This window comes from Propithecus coquereli, unplaced genomic scaffold (assembly GCF_000956105.1).
Source record: "Propithecus coquereli isolate 6110/MARCELLA unplaced genomic scaffold, Pcoq_1.0 Scaffold7, whole genome shotgun sequence".
In the NCBI taxonomy this organism is placed as follows: Eukaryota; Metazoa; Chordata; class Mammalia; order Primates; family Indriidae; genus Propithecus; species Propithecus coquereli.
The window spans coordinates 5,903,116-5,917,751 of record NW_012153062.1 but is presented as its reverse complement, the minus strand read 5'-3'; the positions used below and the strand labels follow the sequence as shown (position 1 = coordinate 5,917,751).

At 39.8% G+C, this 14,636-nt stretch overlaps 1 protein-coding gene across 2 annotated transcripts in view; it reads left to right on the top strand.

The window, feature by feature from the left end:
* Positions 1-438: 438 nt before the first annotated feature.
* The window catches only part of FNBP1L (formin binding protein 1-like), a 99,862-nt gene continuing 85,664 nt past the window's right edge, over positions 439-14,636 (top strand). Inside the window, exon 1 of one of the 2 annotated variants that reach the window (XM_012661122.1) lies at positions 439-640. In XM_012661122.1, the coding sequence (XP_012516576.1) occupies positions 617-640 (24 nt within the window). In that variant the 5' untranslated portion in view covers positions 439-616. The remainder of the gene's footprint in view (positions 641-14,636) is intronic. The other variant, XM_012661123.1, reaches the window with a different exon arrangement.

Here is a 14,636-nt window from a genome sequence, read left to right as displayed (position 1 = left end):
AGGATTTGGATGAGGTTCCCTTGTCAGAGTTTCTCCCGAGTGGAGGAGGAAGGAGGAAGGAAAGGCGGGTAACTGGAGTTGCCTCATGTAAGAGGGCTCCGGACAGAGAAAGGGTGAGATATATTAATAGGGGCAGTGGGCGTCTTCTCTCTCTTTCCATCTTGGAGATAGGGATCCGAGTGGCGGCGGCAGTGGGGCCGTCAAAGCCCAGAGGGATAGGCGAGAGGAAACCCGGCCCGTGAGAGGGGGCCAGTGGGTGTGGGATACCCACTCGCTAGGGCACCCTGCCGGCCGCGGCCAGGAGAGTTCGGGTCCGCCCCGATCCCAGGGTGCACCGCGCCCCGCCCCCTCCCCTCTCCCCGTACCGCCTCCCCTCGGCCCCGGCCCCCTCCCTCCCGGCTCCGGGAGGCGGGGACGCGGCGGCAGCGGCGCCTTCTCCAGTCGAGTCTTTTTCAGTCACTGGGGAGCCTGGCAGTGGCGGCACCTTTCGAGGCAGAGTCGCTGAGCCGCGAGCCCGCCGGCCAGCCAGTGCGAGGTCGGACAGACTGACGGCGGTGCCGACAGACGGACGGACAGCAGGGCAGGCAGACGGCCCGAGTTCGCCTCAAGTTCCGCCATGAGCTGGGGCACGGAGCTGTGGGTGAGTGGGGCGCCCCGCGCGAACCCCGGCCCCTGAGAGGCGCGGGCTGGGCGGGCGCAGCTGACTATCGGTGGCTAGAGCGCGTTGGGCCGTTCTCGCCCCAGCGCTGGCGGAGGGTGGCTGTCCCCTCCTCTTTGTGTGGAGACCCTCTTCCCTCCTCGGCGAGGGGGCCGCTTGTCCGCGCTCCCGCCTCGGTCGCCGCGGCGGGGCTCTGGTAGCGTCTTGGACAGCCGGGGGAGCGACCTGCAGGCGCCCGCGTCCGTCACAATCCTTTCACGTTCCTTCTCTCTCCTCCGCCTTCACTTTCCGGACGCCTGGCTTCACGCCGGGCCGCGCTTCTCTCCCTTTGTATCTCCCCGCCCCGAGGCGGGGGAGGGGGCCCATTGTCCCGAAGGGGCGCTGTTTGCGGGCGAGGAGGGGCCGGCTGTGACCCCCTGCGTCCCGGCGCCGGTCGGCTAGGCTAGGGCGTCGCCGGGCCGAGGCGGCGCTGGGAGCCGGGCGGCGCCACCCGCCCCCTTCGCCCCAGGTAGGGGGAGCCGGGCGGCTTTGTTCGAGGCCGGCCTCGGGCCAGCCAGGCCCAGCCCACACGCCCATTTCCCTCTCCCTGCCTGTGCTCGGGACGGGCAGAGCTTCGGGGGACTCCGGCTTGGCCACCCCCAGCTGCAGCCTTTGGGCTGGTGGGTTGGCTTTTGGGACCTGAATGAAATTGATCGATGGGAAAGCTATAATAATTTTGCCAAAGGAGCGTACGATTTTCCGATTGCTTTACTGCCCCTTCCGTTCTTTATTCTCACTCGCTCTCTTTCCTTTTCTTGCCTCCTTGCCTTTCTTTGGCGCCGGAGGCTCTAGACAATGCCCAGAGTCTGGCCAAGGTGCAGGTGGAGTGTAATAGGTCGGAGAATTAGCTCCTGGTGCAGATACGGAAGGGTGGAGGTGTGGAGGGCAGTGATTTCTCAGGTGCGGCGGTGGTAACAGGGGGCGTGGGGGCGCTGTCCCGAGAGCAGCCGGGCCTGAGCCACTCCCCTTTTTATTCCACCTGTGCATATTTTCCGTGCCTTTTGTTTGTGAGAATCTCGTGAAATCACTGCAGAGAAAAGGGAGAAATAACTTTTGAGGATGTATGTGAATGATTCGAGTGGGAGTGAAAGCAGATTGGTTAATTGAAGGGCAAAATGTTCTTATTTTTTATACCTTATTCACAGATTGGGAATCTTAGAACTGAAAGACTTTAGAGTTCATCTAGAGGTACACCTCCTTAGCCAGCCCGGGAATCTCTCTTGCGACGTTCTGGACAAGTGCTTATCCGTCTGTAAACACACCACCCAAGAGAGAATACCTTAGAAGCCTTTCCATTCCGTTTCTTAGATAGCATTAATTTTTTTTATATTGAGGGGGATTATATAGCAAATGAATTACGTAAAATTTAACCCTTTTACATTGATTAGGTTCTCAGGCATTATTGGCTTTGTACGCTCTATAATTGATTGTAGTGTGTTATCACTGAAAGGAAATTGGTATAGTTTTATTTTCCATTTTTATAATTACAGAATATTTAATTTTACCTACTTAAATGACCCATGTTTCTGACGTAGCTAAAATGTAAGCAGAATACTTTTAAAAAGTATACATAGGAAAACAGTGGAGGAATATTGTTTAGATTTAACTCTTAATTTAGATTTAAAAAAAATCACTTTGTGTCACACTATAGAAAATATTTTAAAAATGAAATATTTTAGTGACGATTAAAATGTGATTTTTAAAGTTTTTTTTTTAAAAATTTAAGAATATAGTACAACATTCAGAAACTATTCCAGTCTTCCTCTGTCTCTTGTAATTTGGTTATTTATTTTCAGCGTTTAAATAGTTTCTCAGCAATTTAAAAAGGTAAACTGTAGAAGAGATGGGAATTTCTATTCTAATTAAAAATTGTTTTATATCCTTTGGAAATTCTGAAAAAAGATTTTTAACTTTTCTTTTAACATTTAATGTATCTCGATATTTTAAGATTTGTAATGGTTTGAGGGTTTGAGGGAACCATTTGTTAGAAACTAATGTAGAATCAACTAATATCAGCTTGATGTCTAAACCTTATATAAGTAGAATTTGGTGTAGAGGACTATTGTTGGGACTGGAAGAAACCTTGGAAAAATTTGATTAGACTGCCTGTTTTTACTGTTTTCAGTTTTGAATAAGGATATTGTACTTCCAGTGGATTGTAATATAATACAAACACCTATACTGTGCTCTTGCCATTGAGGTATTTGAGATTGGGAAAATTCTGTTGAAATTTTTATTTTAGAAATCAGTTCTCATATTTCATGTTTAGGATCACATTACTGTCCCAAAGGTGTAATTACTGAGAATATGTTATTACAAAAAAAATGATGATATGTAGTTAAGCACTCAGACTTATATCTGTTTCTTATAACAATTGTTGGAATTTTTATTGCTATTTTAATGCTTTTTAAGTCTTATGTTAAATTTGAGAATAAAAGAATTCAGTAGAACTACTCTAATATGACATTGGGGGGCAGAACTGATAGTGATAGGCTAAGTGGGTTGTGTCAGACTTTTGTTGTGCAGTTGTGAGGGGATGTGAATTGATAATGAATTTGAGCTGTGCTTAAAGGGATTTCCAGTGTTCCCAATATTTAAGTCAGGTGAATATATTCTAGAGTCACAGTTCTGCATTCTGTGTTTTGGGTAGTACCAAAGAGAGATGACATTGTCTTCATTTCTTCAGGATGCAAGGTAATTATATGGTAGGATCTTAGACATTACTTATTGTATTGATTTCTCTTTTTTTGTTTTTTTTGAGACAGGGTTTCGCTCTGTTGTTGGGGCTAGAGTGCACTGGCATCCTAGCTCACTGCAACCTTAAACTCATGACCTCAAGCTATCCTCCTGCCTCAGCCTCCCAAGTAGCTGGGACTATAGGCGCATGCCACCATGCCCTAACAATTTTTCTATTTTTTTTTTGAGATGGAGTCTCCCTAGTGCTCAGGCTGGATTTCTTTATTACATAGTAAGACAGTTGGATCAGAAAGAGAGCCAAATATGAATTAATGATTTCTCAAAGGACAGATTTTATAATTATTAGCTCTTTTTACAAATAAGAAAATTAGAGATTGAAGAAATCCTGTGATTAGTCAGTAAGTTTTGCTTATTAAGAGATAGCTTTTTAGCTTTTTGAGGACCCAGTTCAGAAAAAAAAAACCTTTGTATGGGTTGTATGTGTATAGATATAAAAAAAAAAATATGGCTGAGCACATCACATGTGATTTACTGAAAAATTTGCTACCAAGGGAAATGTGACACTATTCTGGGAGTTAGAAGACAGATTCAAATATCTGACTTAATTTATAGGGATATACAAACCTTTTTTTATGCCTTAGTTTCCTGATCTGTGTAATCTTTGGCTCTTAGTTTTTAGAGTGGATAATTTAAAAGCCGTTCGTTATTTTCATCATATTATTAGGCAAAGGCATTTGACAAAGCTTACGATGTCTTTTTGGAAGAAATTGAAAAATGTGGGTTGAGTGGTAGATTAGGTGGATTCTTTATGCAACACCTTCAGTGTTAACCCTTTAATACTTTGTTATCTTTGTCCTTTTAACACTTTATATAGCCCTTAAACTTAACATTGTACGTATACTGGACTGTCCTTGAGTGTAGGGGCTAGATTAATCTTGGTTTTGTTTTCACTAACCAAAACAATGCCTGTAGGTGATCATGCATCTTTTGCCCAATTGAATTAATAGCATTACCCAGAGTATTGATTACTGATTTAGTATGTGTATCCTGGAGGAAGTCTTCAGGTTTCTGGAGGCCTTTGTAGGTGATTACAGATTAGGTGATCTAGATAACAGTTCAAGAAAGTCTAAACAAGCTGAAACAAAAATGATAAAGTTAAAAATTTTAGTACTTGGGTTTTAAACATTTTTATAGGTTGAGGAGAAATGACCTTAAAGGTAGTTCTTGTTAATTTACTTGCTTGATAGCCTGAATATGACTGCCAAAATAATTGGTGAAATCTTAGGCCACGTTGATAGACTTATCTGGAGCAAAGGCATTGGGTCCCATTGTAGTCTACTGGTTAGATCATATCTGTGATAGTGACTTTGGTTTTACTTCAGATTTTTTTAGAGGGTACTTGTTTAGAGGAGGTTGACAAAACTTTAATGTGAACTGTGTTACTTTTCCAAAGGCCACAGAACTGCTGTAGGAATTCAGTTTTGTTTAAAAAAATACAGTAATTATTGCATGTTTATTATACAGGAAGCACTGTGTTATATTTGGTGAGATTTATGAAGGTTTATAATATTGGCCCTATGCTGACAAAATGCAGAATCACTTTGAGGTTATAATAACTTTTCGAACTCCAAAATACTTGCCTACATTGATACCAGTGTCCAGAATGCCCTCTGTTGACCAATTCCTGTCAACCTCCTCCCTCCAGACTACACATTGTGTATATTATCTTTCTATGGGACTACCACTTTATAGTTATTTCTTGTACATTCAAATCTTAGGAAAATTGTCATGGTATGAATATTATATCTTACATTCCCTTTTGTTGGGAGAAACTGTCATGTTCAACATTGTATTACAGATGTTATTGCTAATTGCTAAGGTGGGTGAGAGTTATCAAGACGCCTCTTTATGTCACCATTCCATACTGACTTGATGAGATGGAGGCTGGAGAGCTGCCTCTAGTCAAGATCTTTGCATTGCTACTCCTACTCCATTCATTTCCACTCCCCTTCTCTGCCTTTTTCTTAAAATACTCTCTCTCCTTTTCCCAATCTATAAAATATGAGTTTGGCTGGAAACTTAAAAAAAAAAAAAAAACCCTACTCTATTTTTCCTATTTATCAGCCTGTTTGTAGACAGAAAATACAGTAAGAGAAGAGTAATGGTTTATAATTACTGAGTACCTCTGTGTACACCAGCAAGTATTATTTAATAATCTTCAATTACAATTTTCAGCTCAGTAGCTAAAAAAAATTCTATTTGGGGGAACATAATCATACAGCATGTTAAAAACTGGTAGGGGCCGGGCGCGGTGGCTCACGCATGTAATCCTAGCTCTCTGGGAGGCCGAGGCGGGCGGATTGTTTGAGCTCAGGAGTTCGAAACCAGCCTGAGCAAGAGCGAGACCCCGTCTCTACCAAAAATAGAAAGAAACTAATTGGACAGCTAAAAATATATAGAAAAAATTAGCCGGGCATGGTGGCGCATGCCTGTAGTCCCAGCTACTCGGGAGGCTGAGGCAGAAGGATCACTTGAGCGCAGGAGTTTGAGGTTGCTGTGAGCTAGGATGATGCCACGGCACTCTAGCCTGGGCAACACAGTGAGACTCTGTCTCAAAAAAAAAAAAAGAAAAAGAAAAACTGGTAGGAAAGTTTATAGAAAGGTTTTATTTTATAGAACGAAAAAGCTATTCTATATTTCAGTTCAGGCCACATGTATCTGACAAACCAAAAAGATATAAAAAGAAAGATTGATGCTTGTTCATTCCACAGATGTTTATTTTATGCCATTATGGCGTAGGCACTGTGGGGCATACCAAAAGAATCAATTAGATGTCAACATGAGCCTCAAGTGGCTCAGGTAGGGAAGTAATACTTCAGAAGTAACCCTAAAACAAGTAGAAAGTAATACATGGACTTCAGAGCTGTGAAAAATTATATTTTACTCTAGACATTGCAGGGAAAGCTTTAGGAAGGCTGTGTTATTTGACCTAGGTTTTGGAATAAGGAGGGTTATGCATGTGGGGATTCCTGAGAAGTTCCTAAAGGGCAGAGATCATGTGTTATTCATTGCTACTCATTGTCTGATTCATTGCTGTATTCTCAGTTATCACCACACTGCCTAGCATAGAGTCTGACACTGGTAGGGTCTTTAATAAATGTTTGCTGGACTGACATGAATATGGTGGTTAGGTTTGACTTGAATTTGAGTGTAGGATGCCTGAAAGTAGTGATCAAGGGAAGGATAGATTGGGACGAGGCAAAGAGGTTGGTCTGGCTGATTCTTGATTCATTCTGGGGTGTGTGTATATGTATGTAGTTATGCATTAGTATATAATTAACTCAATTTTCAGACCCTTTTAAAAATCCACAAAAGGAAATCTTAGTTTGTGTTAGTAGAAGGATTCTTGTGTCTGAATCCTTTGGTGGCAGTAGAGGAATACCTCTGGGTTTTAGAAGATGAAAGTTATATCAATTTTGTCACCCCTGCAAGAATATTTGAAGGATGTTGGTTCCTTAAAGGGTATGTTATTGATTCTAAATTCAGTTCTATTTTTAAATATATATTATTACTGCAATTCATTTACACTGTTCTTTTCTCCCTTATCTGTGACTTAATATAGTAGGCCCTCTCTATCAGCAAGTTCAACATTTATGGATTCAACCAACCATGGATTGAAAGTATTAAAAAACACCCCATAGACAAAAATCAATTTAAAATGGATTAAAGACTTAAACATAAGACCTGAAACTGTAAAAATACTAGAAGAAAACTGTGTTTGTCTGTTTTATATTGCTATAAAGGAATACCTGAGGCTGGGTAATTGATAAAGAAAAGAGGTTTATTTGGCTCACAGTTCTGCAGGCTATACAGGAAGCACGGTGCCAGCATCTGCTTCTTGTGAGGGCTTTAGGGAGCTTCCAGTCAAGGTGGAAGGTGAAAGAGAAGAAGGTATGTCACATGGCAAGAGAAGAAGCAAGAGAGAGAGGAGAGGAGCCAGACTCTTAAACAGCTAGCTCTCATGTGAATTAATAGAGTGAGAACTCACTCATTACCTGGGGTAGGGTAGGGGGAGGCTACCATGAATACTTATTCATGAGGCATTTGCTCCCATGCGCCAAACACCTCCCACCTCCAACATTGGGGATCAAGTTTCGACATGAGATTTAGAGAGAACAGACATCCAAACTGTATTACATGAGATTGGCAGGGGACAGACATCCAAACTATGTTATAAACAGGGGAAAAGTTCCATGATTTTGGTCTGGGCAAAGATATGACCACCAAAGCACAGGCAACAAAAACAGAATAGGCAGATGGGATTATATCAAATGAAAAAGCTTTTGTATAACAAAGGAAACAATCAACAAGACTGAAGAGACAACTTATGGAATGGGAGACTGTAAAGTAGTCTCCCCTTCTTTTTGGTTTTACTTTCTGTGGTCAACTACAATCCAAAAATATTAGATGGAAAATTCCAGAAGTAGACGTTCACATAAATTTTATTACTGTTTGTTATTGTTATAATTGTTCTATTTTATTATTTTTAATCTCTTACTGTGCCTAATTTAGAAATTAAACTTTGTCATAGGTATGTATAGGAAAAAACATAGTATATACCTGTATAGGGTTCGGTACTATCCGAGGTTTTAGGCATGCCCTGGGGGTCTTGGAATGTATCCCCACAGATTAGGGGGGACTCTGTATTTGCAAACTGTATATCTGATAAGGGGTTAATACCTTAAATATATAAAGAGTTCATACAACTCAATAGGAAGAAAACAACCTGATTAGAAAATGGGCAAAGGACCTGACTATACATTTCTCAAAAGAACATACAAACAGCCAACAAGTATATGAAAAAATGGTCGACATCACTAATCATCAGGGAAATGCAAATTAAAACCATAGTGATGTATCACCTCTTCGTTGTTAGAATGGCTATTATAAAAAAGATGAAGGATAAATGTTGGTGAGAATGTGAAGAAAAGGGAACTCGTGTACACTGTTGGTGAGAATGTAAATTAATATAGTACAGCCATTATGGAAAACAGCATGGAGTTTCCTCAGAAAATTAAAAATAGAACTGTCATATGATTTAGCAATCCCACTGCTGAGCATATATCCAAAGGATATTAAATCATTATATTGAAGAGATAACTACACTCCCACTTTCATTGCAGCATTACTTCCAATAGCTAAGATTTGGAACTGCTGTGGTTTGAATATTTGTGTTCCCTCCAAAATTCATGTTGAAATTTAATCCCCAATGTACAAGTTGAGTATCCCTTATCTGAAATGTTTTGGACTGGAAATGTTTCAGATTTCAGATTTTTCTGGATTTTGGAATATTTGCATTATACTTTTGGGTTGAGCATCCCAAATCTGAAAATCCGAAATCCTCCTCTGAGCATCATGTTGATGCTCAAAAATTTTTGGATTTTGGAGCATTTCAGATTTTTAGATTTGGAATGCTCAATCTGTATTAAGAGGTGGTGGCTTTAGGAAGTCATTAGGTCATGAGGGCTCTGCCTTCATGGATGGGATTAGAGCCCTTATAAAAGGGGTTGAGGGAGAGGGTTTTCCCCTTCTGTCCCTTTTTGCTCTTTTGTCATGTGAGGACACAACAGCAGGGTACCATCTTGGAAGCAGAGACCAACCTCACTAGACGTCAGTTCTCCTGGCAACTTGATTTTGGACTTCTCAGTCTCCATAACTAAGGCAAATAAATTTCTGTTCTTTACAAATTACCCAGTCTCAGATATTTTGTTACAGCAGCACAAATGGACTAAGGAATTAAGCCAAATGTCCATCAGTGGGCGAATACATAAAATACGGTATATGCACACAATGGAATACTATTCAGCCTTTAAAAAGGAAACTCATGTCTTCGTGAAATCATGTTAAGTGAAATTAGCCAGGCACAGAAAGACAAATATCACATGATCTCACTTAATATAATATGGAGTAAAGAAAAGTTGAATTTGTAGAAACAGAGAGTAAAATGGTGGTTCCCAGAGGCTGGGGGGTGAAGGGAGTGGGAAGATGTTTGTCAAAGGACACAAAATTTCAGTTATGTAGGAAGAGTAAGTTCAAGATCTATTGTACATTATGGTGATGACAGTTAATATATTGTATGTTTGAAAATTGCTAAGAGTAGATGTATAACATAAATATATACAATTTTTACTTGTCAAAGATAAAAAAAGAAAAGTTTTTGTTTTGTTATGTTTAGTTTTCTTACCCTTGCATAATATCTATAACCTCTAAGTTGCTTTTTTTCTTTGTTGGTTTTGGTTTCTGTCTTTCATGTTAGAGGCTTTCCTTAAATATTTTGTGATATCAGGACCCTGAAAAGATGTCTATCAAAATTAGGGCATACTGAGCTCTGATATTCCATACCAGTATGTTTAGAGTTGGGGCTATTTGATGTTTTTGATACCTCTTAGGGATTTTGCTTGTTAGTTCACCCTGGGGGTATTCAGATTCCCTTCTTTTTTTTCCAATCCTATTGTGAAAGCCCAGAAGTTATGCACAGTCTTTCTGAAGTAAAAAACAAGATATTGAGGTCACATGTACTGTTGCCCTTTGTGGTGTTGGGAGCCACAACTTGATTTTTCTTTTTCTTTCTTTCTTTTTTTTGTAATAGGTGCTAATACAAATATTGGTAGTTTGTCTTATATAACAAAAAATTTGGAGGTAGGCTATCACTGGCATTGATTCATGAGTACGACACTGTCAGAGTCAGCATTTGTACAGTTGTTTCAGACTTTCCCTCAGTTTTGCAATGTGGTGATTGCAGCTCTTACCATCATGTCCGTATTTAAGGTAAAAAAAGAGAAAAAAGGTAGGGGGAGGGAGAACAATATCAACTATGTCTGCCTCTTTATCAGGAATGCAAAAGCTTTCCTAGAACCCCACAACAAACTTCCTCTTTGGTCTCACTGTCTAGAGCTGGGTGCATTGCTGCCTGAACAAAATTAGGATTCTATTAGAAAGACAGAAGGGGCTTTGTGATGGCTTTGTAGAGAGAAAACATGTATGTGGATAGTTGGATAATAATATGGGAGTTAAGAAAAGACTAATATAGGTGACAGAGCAGACATTTTAAGAGGAGATGAAGTGTTCAGGGTCCTCACATAGCCCACCATCATTTTAAGAGGCCTGTTGGTAAAGGGCTTGTATATCTTAGCTGGAATCTGTGGGCCACTTCTTGTTTGCCACATTATGCCATCCCCTTCCAGAACGAATGGGTGTTTTGAGCAAGTATCCAGAATTGATGGGCATCATATGGTGGACTTGACCTGACCTAAGATAGATGAGAAGGCACTTCAGGGACTGAGGAAAGAATCTTGAAACAAAAGTCCAGAAGTTTATTTTGTGAATACAAAGTTTCCCTGGGTGTTAGAAACAAGAAAGATCTCCTGTATTTAACCTGGGTCCCTTAGTCACCTAGATACAGTACTAAGCTATAAATTTGTCTACAGAGAGTAAGAGGCCATTAGCCTGGGGTTACTGGTACTTGCTTTTTTTTTTTTTTTAAAACTGATACACTTTATTTTTTAGACTAGTTTTAGATTTACATAGGAATTGAGCAGATCGTACAGTTAATAGAGTTCCCATGTTACCCCCACCCCACTTTTCTCCTATTATTAATATTTTACATTAGTGTGGTACATTTGTTGTAATTAATGACCCAATATTGATATATTATTATTAACCGAAGGTCAAAGTTTATTCAGATTTCCTTAGTTATTACCTAATGCCCCTTTTCTGTTCCATACTACCTTTTTTTTTTTTGAGACAGAGTCTCACTCTGTCGCCCTAAGTAGAGTGCAGTGGCATCATTGTATCATCGTAGCTCACTGCAGCTTCAAACTCTGGGGCTCAAATGATCCTCCTGCCTCAGCCTCCTGAGTAGCTGGGACTACAGTGTGTGCCCCCACACCTGGTTAATTTTTCTATTTTTGGTTGAAACGAGGTCTCACTCTTGCTCAGGCTGGTCTCAAACTCCTGAGCTCAAACGATCCCCTCGCCTTGGCCTCCCAGAGTGCTAGGATTACAGGCGTGAGCCACCACGCCAGTCCTCCGTATTACATTTAGTTGTTGTGTCTCCTTAGGCTCTTGGCAGTGCCATTTTCTCAAACTTTCCTTGTTTTTTGATGATCTTGAGGTTTTGAGGAGTACTGGTCAGGTATATTGTATGATGCCCCTCCTTGAATGTGTACATTGTTTTTCTCATGATCAGACTGGGGTTATGGGTTTTGGGGAGGAAGACCATGTGCCATTTTCATCACATCATTTCAAGGGTATATATTATCAACAGGATTTATGACTATTGATATTGATCTTGGTCACCTGGCTAAAGTAGTGTTTGTCGGATTTTTCAGCTGTATTCTTTATTCCTCCTCTTTCCATACTGTACTCTCTGGAAGGAAGTCACTGTGTGCATCCCACACTGAAGGAGAGTAGTCATGTTCCCCTCCTTTAAGATGGAGTTATCCGCATAATTTATTTGGAATTCTTCTGCACAGGAGACTTGTCTCCTCTCCCTCATTTATTGATTTATTCAGTCATTTGTTTATATCAGTATGAACTCAAGGATACTTATTTTGTACTTTGGGTTATAATCCAATGCTACTTCATTAGTTTCATTGCTCAGATTGTTTCAGCTTTGGCCATTTGAGCTCTTTCAGTTGGCCCTTGTGCACTTTTAACACACTGCCATCAATGAGGTTTTTTTTTTTTTAAAGCATTTCTTTACTTTCTGGTACTATGAGATGCTCCAGACTCATCTTGTGTATTTCTTGCCCCAGTCCTAGACTAAGCCATTTCTCTAAAGAGCCCTGGTTTATTTTATTGGATAATGGTCTTGGAAACCAAGATCTGGGTGCTAGGTAGGTGTCCTTGTTGCTACTGTAGTGTTATTTCTCTTAGGCCCTCTTAGCTTAACAAAAAACTATATCTTTGTATACTAACCTGTTTAAAAGATGCTCCTTGACTTACTATGAAGTTAAGTTGAAAAATTGTGAGTTGAACCATTGTAAGTTGGGGACCATCTGTATACATATTTATAAATATTTCTATATGTAACCATCTATATCTATATTAAATTAAACCTGAGTTCTTACTAATGTCTCCATGTTTAATATATTACCACATATATCCTTCTAGCCTTCCTCCTTTTTATCTGTAAATTCCTACTCCAACAATATTCTCTAGCCACCATCCATTTGCTTAGTTGTTCATTTTCAGTATATATGTATAGCAGTATCAGAGTTGTTAACTCATATTCCTATAGGAAAGAGCTTTATCAACTAGACCACAGTGATTATGTGCAGTTCCTTTTTCATTTGGTTTTAGACTCATTTCCAAAGTTACTTAGGAACTTACCTTTCCTCCCATCCCTTTCAGTGAGTTTGTTTCATACTTTTGTAAAATAGATTCTCTTGTCACAGTCTGCAGTCCTTCCTGGGATCCTCTGACCTCCTGAAGATTTTTAAAAAATTACATGCAGTAAGATTCATTCTTTGTGCTATTAAGTTCTGTAGGTTTTGACAAATGTATAATGTCATGTATCCAACATCTTATAAAATAGTATCACTACTTTAAAAATCCTCTGTGACCCACCTCATACCCAGTAGGATGGCTACTATGAAAACAACAGAAAATAACTAGTGTTGTGAGAATGTGAAGAAATTGGAACCCCTGTGCTCTTTTGGTAGGAATGTAAAATGATATAGCACTGTGGAAAACAGTATGGTTCCTCAAAACATAAATATGGTGGTTCCTCAAAAAATTAAACATATAATCTAACAATTCCACTTCTGAGTATAGACCCAAAAGAATTGAATGCAGGATCTCGAAGAGCTATTTGTACACTCACATTCATGGCAGCATTATTTACGATAGCCAGAAGGTAGAAGCAACCCAAATGTCCACCAACAGATAAATGGATAAGCAAAATGTGGCATATACATACACAAAATATTATTCAGCCTTAAAAAGGAAGGAAATTCAGACTTAAGCTGCAAAACATAGATGAACCTTGAGGACATTATGCTAAGTGAAATTAGCCAGCCACAAAAAGACAAATACTGTGTGATTCCACTTACATGAGGTATTTTGAATAGTCAGAATCAAAGAGAAGAAAGTTGAATGGTGGTTGCCAGGGGCTGGTGGAGGGAGGAATAGGGAGTTATTGTTTAGTGGGTGTAGAATTTCAGTTTTGCAAAATGAAAATTCTAGAGATGGATAGTGGTGATGGTTGTATGACAGTGTGAATATACTTAGTATCATGAAATTGAACACTTAAAAATGGCAGAGCTGGGTGCAGTGGCACGCCTGTAGTCCCGGCTACTCAGGAGGCTAAGGCAGGAGAATCACTTGAGGCCAGAAGTTTGAGGCTGTAGTGCACAATAATCGTGCCTGTGAATAGGTACTGCACTCCAGCTTGGGCAACATAGCAAGACCCCATCTCTAAAAAAAAAAAAAAAAAAGTAGGTTAAGATGGTAAATTTTATATTACGTGTATTTTACCACAATAACCCCCCGCCATTTCCCTCAACTACTGATCTATTTTCTGTGACTTTATGACCCCAGAAGAAAAGCCAGCACCCATTAGGAGTCACTCCCTATTTCCCCCTGCCCCCCAACTCAAGTCTTGGGAAACTGCTAATCTTCCTATTACTATAGGTTTACCTATTCTAGACATTTCATATAAATGATATCATACAGTGTATGGTCATTAATGACTGGCGTGTTTCAATTAACATGTTTTCAAGGTTCATCTGTGTTGTAACATATCAGTACTTCATTCTTTTTTATTACTGAATAAGCCATTTTATGCAAATACCACATTTTATTAATCCGTTCATCAGTTGATGGACATTTCGGTTGTTTACATTTTTGGTTATTATGAATAGTGCTGCTATAAACATTCATGGAGAAATTTTTGTGTGGATATATTTTTATTTCTCTTGAGTATATACTTAAGAGTAGAATTGTTGAGTTGTAAACTGTTTAACTGTTTTAGGAACTTTTAGCCTGTTTTGCATATTATATTCCCATCAGCAATGTATGAAGATCCTAATTTCTATACATTGTTGTCAACAATTGATATCATCTGAATTTTTGATTATTGCCATCCATAGTTGATATAAAGTGATACCTCATTGTGGTTTTTTTTTTTTTTTTTTTTTGAGGCAGAAAAGTCCTGCCTTTTAATGTTTTTGTACGATTA